The sequence below is a fragment of the Phaenicophaeus curvirostris genome, chromosome 8 (genome assembly GCF_032191515.1).
Source record: "Phaenicophaeus curvirostris isolate KB17595 chromosome 8, BPBGC_Pcur_1.0, whole genome shotgun sequence".
NCBI classification, from domain to species: Eukaryota; Metazoa; Chordata; class Aves; order Cuculiformes; family Cuculidae; genus Phaenicophaeus; species Phaenicophaeus curvirostris.
The window spans coordinates 27,658,354-27,683,406 of NC_091399.1; the positions used below are offsets into that span (position 1 = coordinate 27,658,354).

At 43.3% G+C, this 25,053-nt stretch overlaps 1 protein-coding gene across 4 annotated transcripts in view; it reads left to right on the forward strand.

The window, feature by feature from the left end:
- ST3GAL3 (ST3 beta-galactoside alpha-2,3-sialyltransferase 3) overlaps positions 1-25,053 on the forward strand; it is a 198,394-nt gene that overhangs the window by 105,605 nt on the left and 67,736 nt on the right. For all 4 annotated transcript variants that reach the window (XM_069862975.1, XM_069862974.1, XM_069862976.1 and 1 more), the window contains one exon: positions 14,006-14,100. In XM_069862975.1, coding sequence (XP_069719076.1) covers positions 14,006-14,100 — 95 coding nt within the window. The remainder of the gene's footprint in view (positions 1-14,005; positions 14,101-25,053) is intronic.

Consider the following 25,053-nt stretch of genomic DNA (forward strand, 5'->3'; position numbering starts at 1 on the left):
GCAAACGTAGGTGGGCAAAGAGAAGAAAAACAAAACAATACTGGATGATGCCAAGAAAATACGGTGAACAGACTGAATTCTAGGCTGAGGCAGAGAGTCAGGTACTACTTTTGTGGCTTCCTGATGGGTCTGTGGAGATGCTGTGTTACAGGGTCACTCTCTGCACTTTGTTCCACCCATGCACTATGAGTATGGAAAACTCCCAGATGTGGCAGGATTTCTGTGTCAGCTGGCAGTGCTGCACGCTGTAACAACTTAATATTGGGTCACCTGAGGGGGTCTCTGGGATTTTATCCATGATCGGAGTGAACTTACTGATGATTTCTATAAAAGCAGAACACAGAGCACGCGATTAAACATTGCTGCCGGGACAAAAGCAGTGGATCAGCAATGTTCACTGCTCGTTGTAATATTTAGGAGTAAATATAAATGTCAGTGATGAGTAAGCCTGCAGCATTTCTTTGGTTTGGAACTTGAGATCACTCTGACTGCGCTTTGTCCATGTGCTATAGCTCCCTTTGATAACAACCAGAATACATGTAATTTTAACTTCCACCGTTATGTCTTGTTTCCTTTCCCACAGCTGTAGGAAAGTGCCTTCTTTATCAAGGGTCCTCAAAGAGAAAGAATATTTGTGTGAGTTTTTTATCCCTCATCTTCACCAGAACCATTTCCTTTAGTAGCTAATAATATTTAGTATATATTTTGGTGACTTACATAAATCTTGAATGCATAAACCAGGAGCATCCTTTTCTCTACTGGCTTTACTGGTGGGAACTTGTTGAAATAAACGATCTCATTGAAAAGCTCTGTTCCTGGAATGAGGAGGGCTGCTGCACCGTCCTTCAGATGGTGCAATAATAATAACTGGGAGAGTTTCTCTGCTTTCATTAGTCAATCAGGGAGGACATGGAGGTGCTGGAGCATGTCCAGAGGGAGGCAACAAAGCTGGTGAAGGGGCTGGAGAGCAAGTGTTGTGAGGAGCAGCTGAGGGAGCTGGGATTGTTTGACCTAGAGAGAAGGAAGCTGAGGGGAGACCTTCTCACTGTGCCTGAAAGGAGGTTGTGGTGAGGTGGGTGTTGGTCTCTTCTCCCAAGTGGCAGGTGGCGGGATGAGAGGAAACGGCCTCGGGTTGTACCCGGGGAGGTTAGGATTGGTTGTTGGGCAAAGTTTTATTCACTGAAGGTGTTATTAGGTACTGGAGTTGGCTACCCAGGGTAGTGGTTGGGTAGCCGTCCCTAGGGGTGTTTGGAGGACAGGTAGGCAAGGTGCTCAGAGATTTAGTGGTGCACAGGGACTGTTGGACGTGATGATCTCAGACATATTTTCTAACCAAATGATTCCATGATTGTATGATATCAGTTCCTTCAAAAGATTTAAGGCATTTTGGAGAGCAGGATTTTAAGAGCCTACCTTGGGTGTTAGGTAAACATAAAGCCTCGGAGCAGAGTGCTTGGAAGAAGTTAGTGGAAGAAGTGCTGTTGTGGCTGCAGTCTGTTGCCAGAGGCAAGTTGAACTTTCACTTGAGGACACAACAGAGCACAGGGCCCTGGTCAGAGGAGGCCAGTAAGTGTGCTGGCTGGAAGGGTAGGTCTTATTTTTAGCATCTGCGTTACAAGCAGGACAGGAGAAGTCAGGATGGTTCATGGTTCTTTTTGTCAGACTAGACAAGTGGCACCTCCAGTCTCTCTTTCCAGGCCCAATATCTAAATTCAAGCCAGACGCTTTCTGTGTGGGATGATGAGGAACGAAAGAGCTGTTTGTACTGTCTGCTGTTTGCTGTCTTCTCCACTGCATTCACTTGCTCCTTGAGCCAGTAAATCCTTTCGATTTTTGCAGGTGGCCTCTTACATGGAAACTTTCTTCAGTGTCCAGTCTCTGTTCCTTATCTCTGGAAGCAGTACGAGAAGGTTTTACAAGCTCAGTGTCTTACCCTTGTGTTTTTAAAATACTTGTTTATTTTTAAAACCATGGGACCCAAAGGAGAGAGGCTTATATTAAACAGTGCTGATATTATCTGCAAGATTTTAATGCATGTTGCTTTACAGATCACTCTTAGGCTAAGGGCTGGAATTAATAAGGTGACAGAGGAGACAAAGAATGACATGAAACTGGGCACAGGGTCTGTCTCCCATATCAATCATGTTCTCATTACAGAGGGACCTGCTAGCACTGGCACCTGAGGGAAGACGTCCCCTCTGAAAACACTCCTTCCACGTGGGGTGCATGATTTGGCCTTTTTTTCTCTAGATTCCCTGTCAGAGCCTGTGAGATGCATAAATCCTTGGGGGGTTTTGCATCTGGCTAAAGGAAGAAAAAGCCTCTGTCTGAACCTTAAATAGTAATAACTGGCTGCCTCCTGTTCATCCTGCACTACAATGCGGAGTCAGTCTAGCAGAAACTATCTGGAATTTTTCCTGTTGGGATTGATGTGGGCTTCATTAATAGCAGCTTTGTAATCTCTCTCTAACTGTTTTTCAGTAAGTGGTATTATTCTGATATTAATGATTTTTTTCTATACGTTACAAACGCCCATCAGGTGGCTGCACCTGGGAGATGGCACCTAATGCTCTATTATCCTGTTTTGCTTCATAGAAGAAAAAAGGCTTATTCTTTGGCCGGATGAATTACACCGCTTTGACTACCAGGCAAGCCTGAAAAATCACACAGCTGTTTCTTAAGACACTTTCTACAAGAAGGAGCATGCCAGGGTGAATTGTTTAGGAATCAGGAACTCGTGTAGTGGAGAACATTGCTACCCTCACTGTTTTCTCATTAGGGTGGCCACATTCTGAAGGGTGGATCCCAACCAAAAAGCCTTGTCCAGTCTCAAAGTGAAAAGAGAGAACTCTGCTTGCCCAGCACCTCCCATACTTTCAATCCTTTCTTGTTTTCACTGCAGAGTTCGTTTTTATTTCTACTTCAGGTCTTCCTGTTTTCTCAACGAAACCATAGCTTTGATAGGATACTGTCATTGCGATGCCGTCCTTTTATGTCATATCCAGGTTGTGATGACTCAAAAAAAAATCTTCTGAAAATAACTGACAAAAAATTCTAAGAAACATCCCATTGAACTGTCTGTGCGATCATCCTTGAGCATCAGCTTGTGTAGCGTACAAGAAGCTGAACAATTTACTTCTTGCCTGTGTTTCTTTGCATTCAATGATCTGCCTGTCTCATGTGCTGTAGGCAAGTACTGATGCAAGACCTTCTACAGACTTTTTTTCCCCACTTGCTTTTATTGTTTTGCTTTCATTTCCTGTTTGTGTCTGAACGCAGGCTTGTCCCGTGCCGGCATTTCCATCGGGGGGGCTTTCTCTGCAACGCCTTAAAGTCACTGTTGGGAGTTGCACTGATGAGAATTGCAACCTACAAATATTCAGTAATAATGAATCAGGATAGAAAATGCGTACAGCTTAAAAATAATACTTTCTTTTTGTTTTTCCTCAGGTTTCTGAGCCTTTATTTGTTCTTGAGTTCTCATTTCCAGCTATAAGGCTAGGGAAATAATTTTTATTTGCTTTGGGTTTTTTTAACATGAAAGCTGAGATTGTCCCAGAAGTATGATGTGAGGAACTGGGTCCCTTAGAGCTTTGCAGAATATTGGAATCCATGTAAGAAAAGTGGATAGAATGGTTTGTGTTGAAAGGAACCTTAAAGGGACCCTTCCCACTAGATCAGGCTGCTCAAAGCCTCATCCAACCTGGCTTTGAACACCTCCAGGGATGGAGCATCCACGACTGCTCTGGGCAACCTGGGCCAGTGCCTCATCACCCTCACAGGAAAGCATTTCTTCCTAATAATTCATCTAAATTTCCCCTTGTCTGGCTTAAAACCATTCCCCCTCATCCTGTCCCTGCACGCCCTGATCAAGTGCCCCTCCCCAGCTTTTCTGGAGCCCCTTTAACTACTGGAAAGCTGCTTCAAGCTCTCCCCAGGGCCTTCTCTTCTCCAGGCTGAACAACCCCAACTCTCTCATCCTGTCCTTGTATGGGAGGTGCTCCAGCCTTTGGATCATCTTTATGGCCTTCTCTAGTCTCGCTCCAACAGATCCATGTCCTTCCTGCGCTGAGGACTCCAGAGCTGGAGACAGGACTCCAGGTGAGGTATCATGAGAGCAGAGTAGAGGGGCAGAATCCCCTCCCTTGACCTTCTGGCCCCACTGCTTTTCATGCAGCCTTTTTGATCAGAAGAGCTGATAGTACCTCTGTTAGAGCCATGGTGCATACTTCACAGCAGATTAATAATTTCCATATCATCTTAACAAGATTTTTTTTTGTCTTGGTTCTGAAATGGTGTTGATCATTCTGGAAGAATACGAGCCTTGAAAAAATTCAGACTATTCTTTCTCGGAACAACCATCTGTTTCAGTAACGATGCTTGAAACCTTGACATTTCTCCTGCCAGCATCCTCATTCTAGTAAGACTTAGGCAGGAAATTTTTGCTCCAAGCTGATTTTTGACCTGGATAAGAGGAGTATGCCAGAGGTGAAGGAACATCGAGCATTCAGGAGCAGTCCCCTGCCTGTGTAGACACTAATTCATACAACCTCTTTCATAAACTGACCAAGCTTCACTCAAGTATTTTGTTTTGCACTTTCTTGTCTTCCTTGGCTTCCATCTCAAGGCTGGTTTGGAGCTTACTCTTTTTAAACGTTAGTGACCTTATTTTCAGCTGGCTGTATCATGATCGGGTCATACTCATTTATCTTCTGTGTCCACTTGCTCATTAGCTTCAATAGCTCTTTTCCTTTCACACTGCATCCCCTGTGCTTTACGTAGACAGAGCAGTCACACCTGTTCTGTGCTTGTGCTTGACTGTGCTGAAGAATGTGAGCATTTCTGGTTTAGCTGATGGTTGAAGGCTCTGTTTCATTGTAGTCTTATTGCCTGCAATAATTACCAACTTCTTTTTAGCTTTTCCTGATGTACATGAACAAAAACTATAGATGCTGTTTGTTCTAAGTGGAAGAATTAAATGTTGCAGGCTCCTTCTGCAGTGGCTTCATTACTTGTTATGAAGATGACTAAAGATTCCACAATTCCCTTCAAGGCTTTCAAATATGAAACTTGCTCTGATACAATAGGATTAAAGTGTGACCAGTAGGTTGAGTGAGGTGATTCTCCCTCTCTGCTTTGGTGAGACCTCAGCTCGGAGTTCTGTGTTCAGTTCTGGAATTCCTCAGCACAGGAACAAGATGGATCTGTTAAAGCTAGTGCAGAGGAGCCCACAAAAATGATCAAAGCAACCTGGTCCAGTGGAAGGTGTCCCTGCCTATAGCTTGGGGGCTGGAACTGGATGAGGTTTAAGGTCCCTTCTGCAAATAGAATAAAGAGAACAGTAAGATGGCTTTATAAAAGCAATGTTCAGTCACTGTTTTTTAACAGACTGATTAATTAGAATCATAGAATCATAGAATCACCAGGTTGGAAGAGACCCACCGGATCATTGAGACCAACCATTCCTATCAAACACTAAACCATGCCCCTTAGCACCTCGTCCACCCATGCCTTAAACACCTCCAGGGAAGGTGAATCAACCACCTTCCTGGGCAGTCTGTTCCAGTGCCCAATGACCCTTTCTGTGAAAGATTAAAGAAAAAGATTATCATCTATGATGAGAAACAACAGGTCAGTGATGGGAACTGTGCCCATCAGCTGCAGTCTTCTGGAATGTGTGTTAGATCTTCACCAGGAAAATCAAATTCCCTGCCTTTTGGAAGCACAACGTCACACAGCAGCAGTTAGTCTAGATGATTGTGGTCTTATTCCTTTTCAATAGAAACAGCAATCTCCTTTCTGTTCTGTTGGAATGTGAACAGGAACATAATTGTGCTAAACCTTGGCCAACTGGCAGAGTTGCTGGCTGGCATCTTCCATGTGGACTAACGCTTTCTGCTAGGGGGAAGGATTAGACCCTTTCTCCTTCCCCTTTCATCTCATTTTTTATTTGCATGGAGGGCTTTGAAAACTCAGGCAGTAATTACAGGCTGCTTTTGCTCACCTTCATCATGTTTCCAAATACCATGTAATCTCATCTATTTGGCTTGATGCTCCCTCAGAGGCTTTGACCATCCCACCTGGCTTTTGGTAGGAAGAACCAGCTGTAATTCAATCTTGCATCTTTGACAATAACACATGAAAAACAAACTGTGACATTGTTAGGAGGCTGTTTTTTAAACTAGCATCATTTGACACTCTAAAAGTCAGCATTTCACCCTTGCATAATTGTGTTTCAGTTTAGAGGGTTTGGTGAACAATAAGTTTTGCTTGTTGTCTTGTATTCTGCACCATGAGGCAGGTCAGGACAAAGTTTCTGCCTTGGCTGAATTTTATAGCTTTTTTATTCCCCAAAGGAAGCCAACCTTTAAACCAAGCTTCTTGTTACGTTTATGTGTGCACGTGTGGTTTTTGTCTGAAGCATTTCAAGAATCAATAGGGAAATCTGAGGATTTGATTAGAGCAAACAAACTGATTTCTTTTTGTCTTTAATATTTACAGGTTCTCTGAACGTTTTTCAGTCCCCATAGTAATTATTTGCATTATGTAGGGATGCTCTGTGTAACCTCATGCATCAGAATGTAATCAGTGAGCAGGAGGGACTGAGCTGTTATTAAATCAGTCTTTGATTTTATGCCTTTGTGGTGCGTAAGCACAAGATATTAATGGCTGCAGAAAGGTTAAACTTTACGTGTCTTCCTGTTTATCACAGAGGTACGGGGTACAAACAGAAGGCAGTCTTGGCAGGCAGCAGGCTTGCAAAATCCATGTGCTGCTTATCTACAGTTGTGTTTGTACTGACATTTGATTACCATAGATGAAGGTTAGTACTTCGTTATCCCGAAGAGTCTGAGGGGCAGCTCTTCATTCCCAACTGCAGCAGACTGTAGCTTGGGTACTTGGTCACCTCCTAGCAACATGCGTAAAAATGGTTTTTAAAAAAACCAGACCTGTGCAAAGCTTCAATAGCTCGTCTATTGAATTTTTCTTCTTAAAAGTAGGCACAGCTCTGACTAACCCATGCTTAATAGATGCAAACTTGTTCTTAAAAATAGTACAATAAAGTCAGAAGCTAATGTAGTTCATGCAGGTTCTGTAACCCGTGTCCAGGCATTGTATTTCCATGTGTAACAGTTCCAGGCAATAGATTTCCTTGTGTAATAATCCCAAGCATAAGAAACCTTTTTCTTATGTTTAATTCCAGTTTGCTTTGCTGCACTTTAAGCCCAGGGCTGCTACTTCTTTTAATCAGGGATGTAGAGATATTACCTTTCTCTTTTGCAGCACCCTTATAATATTTAACAGCTTATCCTGTCCTCAGAGATCAAGTTTTTCTAGACCTTAGATCTTTTACAGATTTTCTAAGGCCTTTTTCCAGCTTATACATGCTTTCTGTGCGAGGCCCAGAACCAGGCACAGTCCTTGAGCTGATGCTTTCTGATGCTGGATAAAGCAGAGTACTTAACAGGTTTTACAGCTGTGATAGTTACATTTTTCAGTCCCGATAGGATGTTTATCTTTTCTGCAATAGTAGGACAACTTTCTGTGTATGAACCACAGTGCAGAGCATGAAAGCCCTTTAAGATACATTGGAGCAGCTGGTCTGGCTCTGAATAGAGCAGTGAGCAGGCAGTGGGAAAATGCCAGCACCACTGTGTTTAAGCAAAGTATGAGATGATATAGAGCAAAGAGGGCAAGGCAGCTGATGATCATAGAATCATAGAATAACCAGGTTGGAAGAGACCCACTGGATCATCGAGTCCAACCATTCCTATCAAACACTAAACCATGTCCCTCAGCACCTCGTCCACCCGTCCCTTAAACCCCTCCAGGGAAGGTGACTCAACCACCTCCCTGGGCAGCCTGTATCAGTGCCCAATGACCCTTTCTGTGAAGAATTTTTTCCTAATGTCCAGCCTGAACCTCCCCTGGCAGAGCTTGAGGCCATTCCCTCTCATCCTGTCCCCTGTCACTTGGGAGAAGAGGCCAACACCCTCCTCTCTACAACCTCCTTTTAGGTAGTTGTAGAGAGCAATGAGGTCTCCCCTCAGCCTCCTCTTCTCCAGGCTAATGATGCTCTGGAGTGCCTCGTAGGTACAGACCAACCATTCCCAGGGGAGGAGTGAGAGTCCTGCCACATAGCCTTGCCTATAGTAGAGGGGTTTTTGTTCCATGGACTTCACCTGCCCCTTCTTTTTCTTCGCTTATGGAATAAAGCCTCCTCAAAGGCAATTTTTGGAGTGGCTGTGGCATTTATTGCCCCTTCCTGTCAGAAGGAGGGACCATGGTTTACACCTCATGGTCCTTCTTGCAGAGCTGTGAAGGAACAAGTGATTATACCAGCTCAGTAATGGCCAAAACCCAAATGGTAGAGTTATTGGGAAAGGGCTGAGAACAAAGCAAAGCAGAGTAGCACCAGTGCATGACTCAATGGCATCTGTATTGAGAACGGAGAAGTAGTTGAGGACTTCTCAGCCTGAAAGGGACAATTATAGGTACGCTCAGAGTCTGCAGGCATTAACAGTGTGGGGATAAAATGGATAGGGGTTAGTAGCTCACTGTCTCTACCCAAAGAAGAACTAGAGTCTGAAGTGGTAGTGGTAGAGTGCACTTGACCCAGTGTGGCCGTTCTGCACCATGAAGTTGTCTTTACCAGAATGTCTCATTTTCTTTAAGACCATTTCTGCAGTTTGTTAAAGTCCACTTAATTTTTGGCCAGATGTGTACTGTTAAAAGATTTTCTTCTTGCAGTCATCCATATTTTTGCCTCTTTTATTTGCTAATTTAGGAGAAGAAGTATGTTGGTTGTAGGATGGGGTTAATCCTTATTAATGCAGTTTCTTAAATTTTTCAGCTGCTTGAGGAATCTTTGAGCTGCTTGGATTTTTGTCAGAGGATTAATGTCAATAAGAAATGTGAAATCAGGACATCACAAGCCTCCTCATTCCCCATGCTATCACACCACGCTGCTCCCAAGAGAAGGCAAGGGACAGAACATACATCTAGGTCTCACTAGGGAGGAAGGAAAAGGTTGGTTTAGATTTTATTTGCGTACTTTTATAAATGCCTCTATCAGAGCTAATTATTCAGTGCTAGAATGCTTTGGCTTGTATTTTGGCCATTTTATTAATAAAATTGGTACGTTTTATGCCTCCAGTCTAACTGGATATTTTTGAGCATAAGCAAACAAAAGAGAGGACAGAAGTGCTTAAAGGAGGCATAGAGGAAACCCGGGGAGGGCTCTTCATCAGGGAGTGCAGGGATAGGATGAGAGGGAACAGTTTTAAGCTGAAAGAGGGGAGATTTAGATAAGGGATTAGGAAGAAATGTTTTCCTATGAGGTTGGTGAGGCACTGGCCCAGGTTGCCCAGAGAAGTCGTGGATGCCTATCCCTGGAGGTGTTCAAGGCTAGGTTGGATGAGGCTTTGAGCAACCTGATCCAGTGGGAGGTGTCCCTACCCATGCAAAAGGTTGGAACTGGATGGGCTTTAAAGTCCCTTTCAACCCAAACCATTCCACGAAGTCATGCTGGAACAAAGAAGTCATTCACATGCGTGTGCAAGTTTTAAAAAAGGTTGTTCATGCCCTTTAAAGATATGCAGTATGCAGGTTGTGTACAACATTAGATTCTAGCACTGTTTGTTTTTTTACCTTCAGCTCCCAGTTTTTCTCTGCTGCTGATTCTCCCTAACTAAAGGGGAAACAAAAGGTCAGGGCAGCTTAAAGAAGCAAGGTGGTGGGAGAAGGAAGAAAATATCTGAGAAATAAGCCTTGTCTTCCTCCCTGCTTGTTATCTCCAATGACTGTCAATCGATGTATTTTATTTTCTCTCTGGTCTAGCTTATTCCCTTCTACACATTTACGTATTAATTGTCTTGAAAGCAGCAGGTAGGAGTAGGGAGCAGATCCTAGACAAGATTAAGTGTCTGAAATTGTTCAGTAGCTGCTTTAATAGAGGCAGTGCTGGTCTAAGGTTTGCTCAATATTTTGGGGAGCTAGTGCTGTTGATGTTGACTATCTCACCACACATCAAAGAGGAATGGTCGTGAGTGGATGAGTGAATGAAGCACAGAATGGAAATAGTCAGAAAACTTGGCTGGGGTGCTTCTGGCAGGCTAGTTCAGCCTTCCAGGTGTAAGTGTTTTGGGGTCACAACTCTTCTTACTTGTCAGGGAGAAAATAACTGCAAGTGTAATTTTTTTGTTGCGTAAGCTGTAATCCCTTAGGCACAGATATATATCACACTTTCCTGTGTATATAGATTCCTGTTTAAGAATAGTTTTCTGGCAGTACTTCCTCTCACCGTGTGCTGTGACAAATTGTGTTAGAGATTCTACTGATGTCTTTGTATAAGGAATACAAACTTGAGAGGAGGGAGAGACTGCACCTCATAATTATATCCAGTATTTCATAGAATCGTTTAGGTTGGAAAAGACCTTTAAGATCATTGAGTCCAGATTTCATCTATTTAGATGTCATTTGTTTTTTTATCGGGGTTTGACATTCAAACTAGTGATTTTAGATGGTTGGCATTTCTCTCCCAAGTCATGCAGGTTGTGTGTGTGCCACAAGGACCCAAATTTCTCACCTTTTCGTGGCTCCCACATGCTATGCGGTTGCGTTATGTCTGTTTTGGGATGGGGTAGATAGGAAATTATTAAAACTCTAATTTGAAAAGTCAAAACTCTGGCTTTATGTGCTGTTTGCCCATAGAGCAGAAACCTATTTCAGTTCTGGAGCTGTGGCTGTCGGTGAAGCTCACCTGTCCTTAGGTAGCAGCAGCAGATGATGGGTAAAACGTGATGGGTAAAACGCTGCATCCCACGTGTAAGGTGCTCCGTAGCTACAAAATTTAGCATCATTCAGAAACATTTACTTCTTCTGTTTGACAAACTCCCACACATTCCTTGGACTGTATTTTAGGTGCTCTACAGACAGCATTCCCATGGTCTGGTTGAGGCATATCCTGATATTTCCTGAAGGGTCCTGGAATACACCAGCTGTGCTTCAGAGCCGAGACAGCACAGCCACACTCCTGGAGAGCTCTGGCAGACAGCGTTTCGCTGTCGCTGCTGGACATCAGTATTGGCCTGCTCTGATTTATTGACATGGCAAAGCACTTTTCATAGATCATGAGCTTACAGCATTCATGATTTCTTAATATTTCCAAAATGGAATTACCTTCAAGATTTATGGGAGCTAAATATCCTCTATTTGCTCTTTTTTATTCCAGATGGATATAATATTTCCCAAAAAAATGTTCCACCCCCTTCTTCAAAGTACCAATTAAATGTTAGTTGCCCTGGCTGCTGGGCACAATGTTTTAAATATTACCACATGACAGTAGTTGGGCTTCTTGTGGTCTTTGCTAGAAAAATTCCAAAGTTTACTTGTAGCAAATACAATAATAAGGCAAATGGTCTCTTCACCCTTCTGTTGGGGCATCACTCTGTTTACCTGCAGCAGGAACACCACAGAGCATCAGATCAGTGCTGCTCTTGCCTTGGCTGCTTCTGGGGACTCCTCTCGGGACCCAGGGAGGATCTGACTTTCCTCCAGGTTTTACCAGGCACCTTGTAAGGGGAAATCTGCATTAGGGAAGGACATTCAATACTCCATTTCAGACTGCTGTAAACTGTCTTTTCCTGGTGTATGACTTGCAAATAGGCCAGTTAATTGAATCTATAAATAATAACAAATTCAGAGTTAGGGCTGACCTACAGCCTGTACCTTCTTTTTTTGTACAGCAAACAGAACTGGCTACGTTTTTTATTTACACTGAACTGCTTTGTAGCATTACTGTAGGGAATCCTCTTGATTCTTGGGAGGAGAATAAAACCTGCTCATAAATGTGTTTTTCTGAGGCATCCATGGTTTTTTCCTGAAGATTGATGTCTCAGCAGCAACCAGAGTAACTTGGTGACTGAACAAACTGCCCCCAGAGGTGCTGGTGACCCCCAGGCAATACAATCCTCCTTCGCTGCAGCTGCTTCTTTGGGAGAACGGGGCCAGTTTTGTGGGACCTGGCTTCTGCTATTAGTTCAAGTGGTAGCTGTAAAGGAAGAGTGGTAAACATCTGTGCTGTAGGCATTCAGGTCATAAAAGCTCCTGCACTGTATAAGAATCCTGCAGATTCCTCCTATCCATGCTGGAAGGAGGTAGAGATAACTCCTTGGAGACCCACCCATGTAATACTTAAATTTCAGTGCTCCAATATGCTTGAAGGAAATATTGTACTGATTTGTGAGGTTATTACTTTTTAGGATATTTTCAGACTATTATTGCATCCTGTTGGTTTTTTGGGTTTTTTTTTCAATAGGCCTGTGGGGTTTTTTGTTTTTATACTTAGTCTTCAGAAGCTCTAATTTATCTCACAAATCTTCCCCACCTTTTCCCAGTTAAAATTATATGGATGCTTTTGCATTTTCAGCTCTCAAAAAACATTCCTTTCCTTCTAGATCAGCCATATAATCTGTCCATCCTGCTTTAATGCCTATAGATGATGTGATTAAAGATTGCGTGAGTGGATGTGAAGTGGTATGCATGGGCGAGTTGGAGTCTGCTGTTCTTGTTTTGTTAAATGCTCTTCGTCCCTCTTTGCCCGCTTCCCAGAGATTCCTGCAATCTCTGATTTACTGGGCATCTGTGATAGGACTGTACTTTGAGTAATTTATAATTCAGAATTCATTCCATCCTTTCCTTCCTGTGCCACTGTCTGAAATTGTTGCTGAGTACCTGGCTGTGGCGAAGTGGGGATGAGTTTATCTTAAATCAGTAGTTCAAGTCCATAAGTTACCTGATTGTAGCAGCATGGAGTTGCATGCTGAGTGCAAAACCAGCCTGAAGGGAAGGTTAAAGCAGTGCATTACATCCAGCCTGCTACAAAAACCCAGGATAGCCAGGCTGTATGGATTTCAGATACGTGTACATAGCACTTGCAGTGTGGCTGTCGTGGAGATGTGCTCTCTGACTTTCAACATGCAGTACATTTCTTCATTTCTATAGCCTCGTGTGATTGGTTTTGATCCAGAACATCCCTGGTACTGTTTTGATATGATTGAATGAACAGATTTCTAATAGTATTAACATATTTTCTAGCAGTGGTCTCGATACACTCAGAAATGGTCCCATATGAAAGCTATATAAATATTTCTACAGTTGCTTTTGCTAATTGTTTCCTTCTATTTGGCCACTGTACTAATTGTTTCTAGAAGGGACAAATTTTTAGTGGCTGCTGTGTTTTTCTGTTGAGGGTGTAATTAGGATAATGTATTCCCATAATAACATGGTTAAGAAGAACTAGTTCTCTCTTTTGTGAGTGATTTTGGATAGATCGCAACTGTTTGGTTTGGCAAGAACGCCTCTAGAATCATTTATATGTTAATGAATGCAGAAGAAAACACCTACATCTGTACTGAATTTCCATTCTCTGTAAATCGAGTGCTACTTTATCATCTGACCTGCTTCCTTTCTTGCCTGTGTTATGGTAGCTGCTGTGTGTGAGGCATAAGCAGCCGTGAGAGCAGGTAACCCCAGCTTTGCTCTCCTCATCCATTTACCCAGTGTATTCACAGGACGGCACATGTACATGTGATGAAAAATATAAAGGCAGCTCCGCACCCCTTCTTCACTCACTCATGTAGACAGCACATAAATGGGCTTGTGCTTACAAAGCTGAAAATAGAACTGCCTGAACTCTAGTTGCAATTTACAACTTATTGTAGCTAAATTAATAGCCAAACAATAGTGTGGGAGTTAAAAATTGCTGAGTGGAAGTGATTGCCAAGTTCATGACTTGAGTGCTTTGGTTTTCCTCGTGGCACTAATTCTGACAGATTTTGTTTCTCTGCAGGTGCCCTGGACAGAAGTAAAATATTCCACGTTACGTTACTGCTGGTGAGAATATAGAGCCAGCACTTAGGGATGGATTCTCTCAGCCTCCCTAAGGAAATGTATACTTTCTACTTCAGGAGTTAATTTCTCACTCTCATTTTGTTTTTCTCAGGTTCTCGAAGCCGGCACCAATGTTCTTGGATGATTCGTTCAGGAAATGGGCACGTATCAGGGACTATGTACCCCCCTTTGGAATTAAAGGACAAGGTATGAGAAAAACGTACAGCTGTTGTAAAATAAGGTCATTGGGCAGATCCTTGCCTTTTCTTGTCTTGTTTTTCTGTTTTGAAAGCTCAGGTGGTCCCTTGGGTTCAGCTTTTGTTTTCTAGAGAAACATTGTACATATAGCTCTCAAGCTCAGAAGAGTTTTCACAGCTGGAATACGGACCTCAGAGGCTTGTCTCGGGGAGGATGGTTTAGTACACGTGGGACAATGGCAGTTCAGATGTACCATCGCGTTCTGGAAGAAGCATTTTGACACTGACTGCCATAGCATCTTGGCTGCCAGCAGCAGAGAGACTCCAAACTGATTCAAAGTACCTTTAAGTCAGTAATTCTCTAAAGAACAGGAAGGATTCCTCTTTCTGAGTTTTAGAGCCTTGGGATTGACCACTGGTAGAAATCTTCATTTTGTTTTTATAGCTTTTGGTCGTATAATTATTTTATAGCTATGTTACTTGTGGAGTTGCATAACAAACAGGAATAGTCTGTTCAGGTGCTTCGGTGATGATTTGTAATGTGCCCTGTCCTCCAGCTGGAATGTGGCAGCAAAGGCTGTAACTCAGGTGTGCTGTAGGAGAGCAGGAGCGGTGCTGGTGGGACTTAGATGGGAGTCAGGAGACCACCCAGCAAATGATGTATTTTACGGGTGACCCAAGCTCCTTGCTATCCTGCATGTGCCACCAAAGACCTCTCTGGGTGAGTAGTGGTGGAAGCAGAAGGATTATGCTCATAGCAGTGATTTGCTGCAGACTTCCTGAAGTCGTAATATAGTTAGTAGGAAGTGCTTGTAGCATTGTATCAACTCCCAACTTTTGTTTTCCACTGGCAAACTTCAGATCACAGATGGTCCCCAGAGGAGTTGAAATACCTGCTGGAGAAAGGACTGCAGCCACAACAGGCTTGGGTCTGTCACCCTCCTGGAAGCAGATGTGGTCATTGCCAGAACAATCTGTGATCAAATGAAAGGCTCTACTGACAAATTTCTTTTGGCTTGCATCAATTCCCTTCTTTGTTCTGTGTGTGTCCATTCCTTGTCCAGTCTTTTGCTGCTCAATAGGCAACTAATTACTGTTCTCGAAATCAGCCAGCAGTTTGCAGCAAAGAAATAGCAGCGGCTGCACGAGTGGAAGGCTGCACTGACCACAGGCAGACTTGTCTCCTTCCAACAGGCACACAAGGTGTTCAAAGCGAGGGCAAGCTGCCTGACAAACGCAGAGGTGGGATTTGCAGATCACACATGATGTCAGCTAGACCTAATAAAAATCATTCCGTTAAACTGAATCTAAATGGAGAAATTCACCAAAAGAGGATGACGGAACAGCTCTGGCAGCCTTCTCCCTGGGTTTGTCGCCAGTTTGTATCACCACTGCAGTGTTATGTAAATCTGGTGTTTTGTATTGGATTTCCTTAGTTAAATAGAGAAATGAGAAATTGCCATTAGCGCAATGGCTGTGAGCTGAAGCCATGGGACGGAAACCGTTGAATAGGTTGTTTTTTTTAGTGCCCTCCTGGGACTGAATTTTGTGCCAAGTTTCGATCTGGAGCAAGTTCTGTGTGTGGGAGGGTTGAATTATAAATCTCTGTAGCCCAGGATTTCTAATGGCTGTGCTGACAAGCTGTGAGTCCTAGCGATGCGAATGGCGCCCTTTCATGTTACACATCACTTGGAATTCTTGCATCAGTCTTTTCTGGCCATCCCACGGGATACGTTCTGGCTCAGCTGAGTGATTGGAGGATGGGATCAGCACCTCATTAGGGCTTTCAGTCAGGGCAGTCTAATGATATCCAAACAACTGACCCAGGCAGGCAGCGTGGAGCTTGGTCACGTGCTGGTGTGAGGTGAAGACTATCAGAGCTGGGATGTGCATGGGAAAAAGAGTAATAGGGGTGGCTAAAAGGTGCAGAGAGATGTTCCTGTGTTGAAAGAGCCGAGGCAGGACTTTTGCTCTGTGCATTAGGAAGCCTTGTGACACCATCAGCTGGGATTTCCAATGTGCATCACACTGGGAAAGGTGGTTGGTGTTTATGGACACCAAGTTGGTCATGGGAAGATTTTCCTGAGAGCTCCAATGAACATCACCTGGCATTCCTGAGTCATAGTGCTGTAGTCCAACAGCAAAACAGCATTTTTGTGTGTGAAATACAGCTACGGGGTGAGCTCACTTTCAGTAATGCTGCATGCTCCAAGAAACATCTAGAAACTAATCTGTGGTAGCTTGAAAGTACTCAAGTTATGAAACCAAGAGATTCTTAGCAGCTTTGAGGCTAATCCACATTTTCTGCTTTCTCTTGTTGAAAGTTTCTCTCCATTTTCTTTACTTTGTCTCTGAAAAAAAACAAACCTGAAAAAGTCCTTTTTCATCCATCACTTGGTGTTTACTGTTCCAAGAAAGAACAATTCCAAGATTATAAGAAGTTGTCTTTCAGTCTTTAAGGAAAAGTAGCTTTTGAGGAGCGCTTACTACTGAGCTGCGGTAATTCCAAGTAACACATCTGTACAAATTACATGTGAAAGAGTAGAAATGGCTCAGAAATTTTCAGGGCTGGACTACTGCTCTTTAAAGGCAGTAATATCAAGGAGAAGGCAGTATGCTGGTCATTTTGGCACAGTTTCATCAGGGATCTTCATTGTCTTCAACAAGAATCTAATTGTAAAGAGACTCCTTCCATCTCCAGATGCTAAAAAGTACTCGGTATAATATAGAAAGCTTAACAGTTTTTCTTTGTGAAAGAATGCTCTCTCCTTTTCTCTGTGGATCATTAGCCCGTGCAGGGGGGGCTTATGACCAGGGTGCTCCACTCTCTCCATGAGCATTTGCATGTACAAGCCCTCAAGGTGATTTTGGTTCCAATTATGAAAGCTTTCAGACTTTTCCCTGAGTGACTTTGGTTCTGAAAGGGACTATTACAGTAGGAGTAGTGCACATCCTGGATTGGAAACTGCTGCTTTTATTTCTTAACCATCTTAGCGATTACTTGTCTGCTAAATTAAAGAAGCACAGGAATAAGAAGGCGATGGTCCTGCTGCTTTGTAACAGGACTTTCTGAGATGAGGCACAGGGTGGGGATACTTGTGAAAACTGTCTTTGAACGGCAATCTCCGTGTATCATAGAATCATAGTGTGGTTTGGGTTTGAAGGGACCTTAAAGTCCATCCAGTTCCAACCCCCCTGCCACGGGCAGGGACACCTCCCACTGGATCAGGTTGCTCAAAGCCTCATCCAGCCTGGCCTTCAACACCTCCAGGGATGGGGCGGCCTCTGCCAATGTCTCGCCACCTTCACAGTAAAGACTTTCTTCCTAATGTCTCATCTAAGTCTCCCCTCTTTCAGTTTAAAACCATTACCCCTCTTTTTATCCCTATACTCTCTTGTAAAAAGTCCCTCCTCAGCTTTTCTGTAGCCCCTGTCAGTGCTGGAAGGCTGCTACAAGGTCTCCATGGAGCTTTCTCTTCTCCAGGCTGAACAACCCCAACTCTCTCAGCCTATTCTCATAGAGGAGGTTGAAGAGGAGTTTGAGGAGCAGTTGTACCTTTAAGCTCTCTTCCAACCAAAACCATTCTATGATTCTGTAAGTATCTAGTTTGGTCTTTTGTGTAACAGTGGCTTTAAGTTTCACCCAGTGACTTCTGCAGCTGGATATGAATGCGAGGGTTATCTTTCATAATCTAAATCAAGAATGACCATGTTGACAAACAGGCCAGTGTCAAATTTGGCTGCACTTACTTTAAAAAATAAGACACGTAGTGCTGTGTTGAGCTTTATTGTGCACCCCTATGTGACTTGACAGACTCTAGGAATGGGATGAGCCAATGTAAGTGCTTGGTAATGATGACTCCATCTCTATTAATAAATAAAATGGTTGTCCTCTGGTCTTGAAGGCAGTTGAGGTCGTTGTTCAAACAGGTTAACTCTCTGTCCCTCCTAAAAGAGAGTGACTGTATCCAGGCTTCCTATCGAGAAAGATCACCGGCCTATACTGGCCTGTGACCTGATGAATGTGTGAGGATAACAGGCAAGGATATTTCTTGTTCCTGCTGAAAACCATTTGGGAGCTGTGCTAACAGTTTAATAGTACGGACTTGTTAGGACAGCGTGTCTGGCCGCCCAGTGTTTATTAGTGTGAGTGAGCCAAAGTGAGGGGTGTCGTTCAGGAACACATGAAACTAGTCAACTTTAAGAGTTGTCAAGAAAATCAAATTACAACAAGAAATTGGAACTCTAAAAGCTACAAATGTCAAGAATCCTGTGGGGAACAACTCAGGCTGCCGAGCACCCTCCTGTGTCCCAGGCTATTGTTTCGGCATTAACTGGGATGGTAGAGTGCCTCCCACGTTTCACCATTTGCCAGGGTCTAACTGCTTGTAGGAATGCTTCTTTCCCAGCACCAACTGAGCCTGCTCTTGTAGCTTTTTCAGTGCAAAGCAAGAAGACTGCATCAATCTCAATCTCCTAAATAAGTTACCTGGACTTCTGTTTTTTAATTAATTTCTTCTTTTTTGTTTACACCCTTTTCTAGCAATGCTTCCATCGATGTAACTTGCGGAGGTATGAACATGCCCATGCTGTCCACAGTGTTGCACAGATGCTCTAGCATGTGTGCTGCTTCCAGGGTTAAATTCGTCAATGAGTAAGCAATGGAAAGTTGTTTAACGTGTTAGTGAGATTATTAATCCCAAAGGGCCTCCTCCCCAAATTTACCTCTGCAGCAAAAGCAAAAAGGAAGAGTTATTTGGAGAAGGGCAAAAAACAAGGCTGGAGAAATATCTGACTATTAATAGAATTTCTCAGTACATGTGGCTTAAAGAATATAAAAGACTTTCATAAGAAAGAGTAGCTGGTACCTGGCATCCTTTCTGTGTAAAGAGGACGGGAGAGTTGCTGCAGGTTTTTTTGAACTTAAGTGAAAACATGTGGCCCAGCAAACAAAAAAATCCCTAAAAAACCTCATACATTTACTGTCTCTTCTGTGCATTTAGTCAGTAATTGTGCCATTGCTTAGCAGCAATTATAGATCCTCACTTCTACATTTGTTCCTGCTAGATTGTTGGCCCTGATCGATTTGCCTTTGAAGGTGATATTTATTTCTTAGGATCGACTGTCTTGTCACCAGCTCAGAATTTACCTCCTACCAGGAAGCATTTTCTCCCCCATGGTGACAAAGAATATTAAGAGCACGTTTAAAGTACTAAACGTAGTACATAGTACTGGCCCGGAGACTTGATGTTTTCATCTGATATAAAAGGGGCATCTGGAATCACTGACACATTTGGTGAGGAAGAAGTCAAGTCTTTGCCCAGAGCACCAACACTAATAGATATATTGTGCAATGGCTAATTGTTCATGTACTCAGTTTTGTTTGGATGTTTTCTTTTGTGTTAGTGCATCTGGGAAGAACTGTGGTTGGGTGCTGCTTAGCAGTGATTTCACGGGTCTCATGGGGGAGAGGTCATTCATCTCCACTGAAAATGTTGAGTTTTCAGGCATGCAAAAGTTGGCATATCAAATGTTATCAGGAGAAAATCTCTTTTCATGCCTGTTCTTTTCTTGCATAGCTTTTTCTTCCACATCAACTTTCCTGGCATGAGCAATACTTTATCTCTGAGAAAACATATTAACATGGACATCACAATTGTGATTTACAGCTGACCCAAAGAAAAACTATCAGAAAAGTAGGTCTTTCCCAACCTACTCTTCCAGCTCTTTGTAGAGGCTGGAGTACCACATGCAAACACCTTCCCTGCATTTGACTGGGCCTGCTTTATAAAGAGTTATCTATTTTCTATTTAATTTTCCAGCTTTGTCTTTATTTTGTCAGTTATACTGTGTTGCACAGAAGACTTTCTTACTGTGAGCATTTTTTTGTTCTTCGTCTGTTCTTTCTTAACAAATAAGCAAGAAGCATGTGTTAGTTCTGTTCAGAGTAAGTATTGACACAATCTTGTTTCTTCTTGAGTTTGAGGCAGATTTCTGAACTGGTTTCCACTAGAATTTTATATTCGACCAAAATTGGTAATAGTTGCCATTATCGCATGGGAATATATCTATAAAAACATTGTGTTTCCCGAGGGAATCTAGCTGATTTTATAGCCTCAAGAAATTAAGTGAGAGATTTGAAGGGAAAGAATGTACAAGTTTCAGAAGAGGTAAAGGATCGGCTTCTCATTACTGAATAGGACAGGCTGAGAGAGTTGGGGTTGTTCAGCCTGGAGAAGAGAAGGCTCCAAGGACACTTCATAGCAGCTTTCCAGTACTGAAAGCAGATCTACAGGAAAGACGAGGAGAGACTTCTTACAAGGGCATGGAGTGACAAGATGAGGCTTTAAATTGGAAGGGGAAAAATTTAGATTAGACATCATGGAAGAAATGTTTTACAATGAGGGTGGTGAGGCGCTGGCAGAAGTTGCCCAGGGAAGCTGTGGCTGCCCCATGCCTGGAAAAGTTCACAGCCAGGTTGGATGGGACCTTGAGCAACCTGATCCAATGGGAGGCATCCCTGCCCGTGGCAGGGGGTTGGAACTGGATGGGCTTTAAGGTCCCTTCCAACCCTAACCATTCTATGATTCTATGATAAAGCTTATAAAGGGAAGTTATACTGGGCATTTTGAGACAAATTAACTCTCACTCTTGAGCTCTCTTGATGAAAGCACAACCCTTCAGTGCAGTCCGTTATTTCAATTGAAATCGATGCTTTGCTGTTGAATGTGCTTGAAGAACTGTCTTTCTCCTGACCCACTAATAAGGGAAATGTGGCCCAGGAAGGTCTCAAACCCCAAGTTCGCATTTAATTGCATGGCTCCATGTTGGAGTTCCTCCCAGAAGTGTTGGAGTGTGGTTGAGAAATGGATACTCCTATCACTTTCCTCATAGAGGGATGAGCATGTCTTCTCTGGTTGTTGTGTTTTGAAGTGCCACATCTTTATCCTTCTGCAGGGGTCAGGCGATTTAGAAATCACTTTAGTAGTTACTGAGATTTTTGGCCTTGAAGATGTTACCTGGTAACCTATGCAAGGGCATCAAAAATGCAGCAACAAAAGGAAAAGGAGCCCTCTGTAACAACTATATTTATTTTCCTACTGGAAATTGGACATCCCATTGTTCATCTTTCAAGGTCCATTTTCATTTGGCATGAATTACCCCATTTCTTCAGGCTTTATTGCTGCCTCTGCATCAGACTTGACTTTGGACCAAAATGGTTAATGCCTGGTTATTGCAAAATGTTGCCCAATTGTTTTTGGCATAATTGTTTTTTAAATTAATGTTCCAACTTTCCAAGCCCTGGGATTATGTTGGGAACTAAGCTTGGATTCTGAAAAACCAAACTCCTGGTTCCGAAGAAAAGCTTGGAAAAAAAAATCTCTGAAGGCTCCAAAACTACGATGTAAATCAAAAGTCCAAATGTTATGTATTTATTTATATCTTGTTATAAAAAGGGCCTTAAGGGCTTTCTGGAGCTCACATATAATGCATGCCAGCTTTCCCTAAAACTGTTGGGGAATGTACCATGGGTCTGCAGTCTTTCTTTTTTTCTTTTGTGTTCTGTATCTAAGCAGCGCTGTGTGCATGTTGTCTTCTAACATCAAAAATCATCAATGAAAATATTTTGATATTGGAAGAAGTGACAGTTTTAAGTCCTGTTGTTAGTAAGGTATATCTCAAGTAAACCTCCCAAGCTGGCACAGCTGTCTTCTGGAGGGCAGGAAGGTTCTGCAGAGGGACCTGGACAGGGTGGATTAACGGGCCGAGGCCAATTGTATGAGATTCAACAAGGCTGAAGGTCACAAAAACCCCCTGCAATGCTCCAGGCTTGGGGAAGAGGGATGGAAAGCCGCTCAGGGGGAAAAGGACCTAGAGGTGTTGGTCAGCAGCAGCTGAACATGAGCCAGCAGTGGCCCAGGTGGCCAAGAAGGTCAATGGCATCCTGGCTTTTATTGGAAATACAGTGTGGCCAGCAGGAGTAAGGTAGGAATTTTGCCCCTGTACTTGGCACTGGGGAAGCCACAGCTCGAATGCTGTGTTCAGTTTGGGGCCACTCGGCACGAGAAGGACATTGAGGGTCTGGAGCACGTACACAGAAGAGCGAGGAAGCTGGTGATGGGGCTGATGGTTGGACTGGGTGATCTTAGAGATCTTTTCCAACCTTAATGATTTTATGATTCTTAAGAAACCATTTGTTTGTATTCACTCACATGAGCTGATGATGGGGACAGATTCCTGCAGTTTGTAGTTAACTGTCTTTGAAAGCCAGTTCATGTGTTTGCAATTTACTTCTAAGTTCTGGAAGTCTTTGTAGCTTCTCTTCTTCTGCATATCTCCTGCATAGACCTCATAAAGTCAGCTGATCAAGGAAAAACAGTGCTGCAGGAAATTTCAGACTCAAAATATCTGCTGTAGTCACTGGATTCACAGCTTCACAGAAGTACAGGTGATATTGTCTGGCGTGGTGTTTCTGAGAGAGAGTTGGAGGACAGAATATGTAGTGGGATTTGGGTCCATGGCTTCATGCTGGGCACCAGGGTGGCACATCCCTCTGTAAAAGATTGCTTCTCAGCTCAATGGAGTGGGATCTTAAGGAAAAAAAATGCTGAAGAAGAAGCTTTATACAGAGCTGAGCAGTATAAAATAACATCTTCGGGGTGGGTTTGTGCTTACAGCTTGTTTGTAAATATTGTGATTTGTTTAACCCATAGCATTGATGGTGTTTAGCTTACCCTCCCCACGAATCTGACACACGTGGGGCATTCTGTTATTGTGGGACAGGGACACAGAGGAGACTGGCACATTTTTGGGATGTCTTATCAACGTCACTCTGGTCACTGTAATCCCAAAAGCTGATCACAGCGTCCTGCAGAAGTGCTAGCCAGAGGTGTGCAGCTGGGTGTCCAACTGAGGAGATGGGCACTGGCCACAGATCGCAGGGCGAACACAAAGAACGCTCCAGGCTCGGGGAAAAGTGGCTGGAAAATTGCCTGGTGGGAAAGGACCTGGGGGTGTTGGTCAACAGCAGCTGAACACGAGCCAGCAGTGTGCCCAGGTGGCCAAGGGGGCCAACAGCATCCTGGCTTGTATCAGAAACAGCGTGGCCAGCAGGAGCGGGGAAAGAACCTCTTGGTGACTTGAGAGTGCATGAGCAGCCCAACCTGCCTGCATTCAAGGCAGACACAAAATAGACCCTGTGAGATGCCTGCAGTAATCCCTGTGGAGTGGAAAGGTCTCTCATCTTTTTTTACAAGTGAGAAGCTTATGCATTAGAAACAACAATGTTAAAGTGTTGTTGACATTTACAGTAAAGGTCTCCACTCCTCCACATAAATAACAGAGAATAAGGCTCAAATTGAGACTCTGCTGGTTCTCACTGTGTGGTCACTGCCTGCTTAGTTTCTAACTATTTACTTCTAGTTTTTCCAAATATCTGAGAATTTCAAGGTCAACGTGAAGTCGAGATGTACTTACGTTCAGAGAAATCATGCAGTCCCGAGCACCTTTTGAATCTTTTGATGTTATAAGGCAAAGCTGATAGAATATGTCATGATAACTCAGGACTCTCAGATAAATGTAGTCAACTCCTCCACTAGATGGGAGGAAAATGTACAGAGGCTTCTTGCTTTGTTTTAATATTAATAGTGTGTGCATAGTGGTTGAGAGATTAAGTGGGTTAAATGATCTCTTGCTCTTGCAATAATCTAAATTCTTCATGACTAGAAAAAAATACAGTAAACCAACTGCCTACAGAAAGCTGCAGCAGATTGCTTGCCCTGATGATGTGTTCTTTGTGTGATAATGGGAGAAAGTGAGGGTGAAAATGCAGGATATTTGTGTTCTTTTCCATTAATTAATTGTTAAAGGATAGTAGCAGACCTGTGTGAAGAACACGTAAGCCAGAGGGTTTTCTGAAGATGAAAGCCTTTGCAGGGGGCTCCTTATCTCGGAGTTGAAGGCCTTGTTCTGTTCCTAGCTATGTCATTTCCTTGCCTTGTGATCTTCAGTAGGAATGATTCTCTTAGAATATAAAGACACTTACTGCTTTCAGACATGAGAACAGGAGGAGGACCTGAGAGGGTGAATTCAGGAATGTGTATATGTGCTTACACGTGTGTGTGTGTGTGTGTGTGTGTGTGTATCACCTTATAGGCTTTGACCTTAGGGAGCTGCATAAAAGCCACCTATTTTTACTGTTGGAATAAGTTCATTTGCCTAATACCTAAACTCAAATTAAACACCTACGTTCCTTCCTATGTATAACATATGTATGCACACAGGTCTTATGCCTACCATCCAGGTGGTTTTTGGTAAGTGGAGCCAGTGCATTCCAGTTTGCTCTTTATGACATGAGCTATTGGAGCTAATGCAAGGAATAAGCTGCAATGAGCTCCTGCAGAGATGCATTCCAAACATCTGTAGACGTACAGATGGATGATGGCACTGCTATTGCCATTTAAACATCAGTGTTTGGCTACAGACTGGAGGGAGGCATTAGTACCGATAACATTTGCCTTGAATCTTGTGAGGATGAGTAAGAGGAACAGTACACAAGGAAGCAATATTGCTGTTGGGTTTGCTCGGCCTCGAAGTGATTACCAGCAGTGATTAGCTGTTGGATGATTGGCATTAGACAAGTTCAGTGTTTGAGTGGAGTTTCCAGTGGGAAGTTTGGATTTCACAAACCATGTAGCTCGTTAGTACCTGCTGGGCTGGCTGTTTGGCAGCTGGGAAGAGGCCAGCGATTCCATGCTTTTCAAAGGTGAATCCATCCTGGTTACAGGAGGAGAGTGACAGGGAAGAAGTGCATGGTTTTTTCATGCTGTTTGGATACAGTCTGCTCAGTGTGTTTGAAGGATTCCTTGGAGAGTGCAAGCTAACAAGATGCAGTGCTGCCAGCTCTCCTCGCCTGGGGTAAACACGACCTAGAGCTGCTGGGTCTGCGGGAGCCACTGCTGTG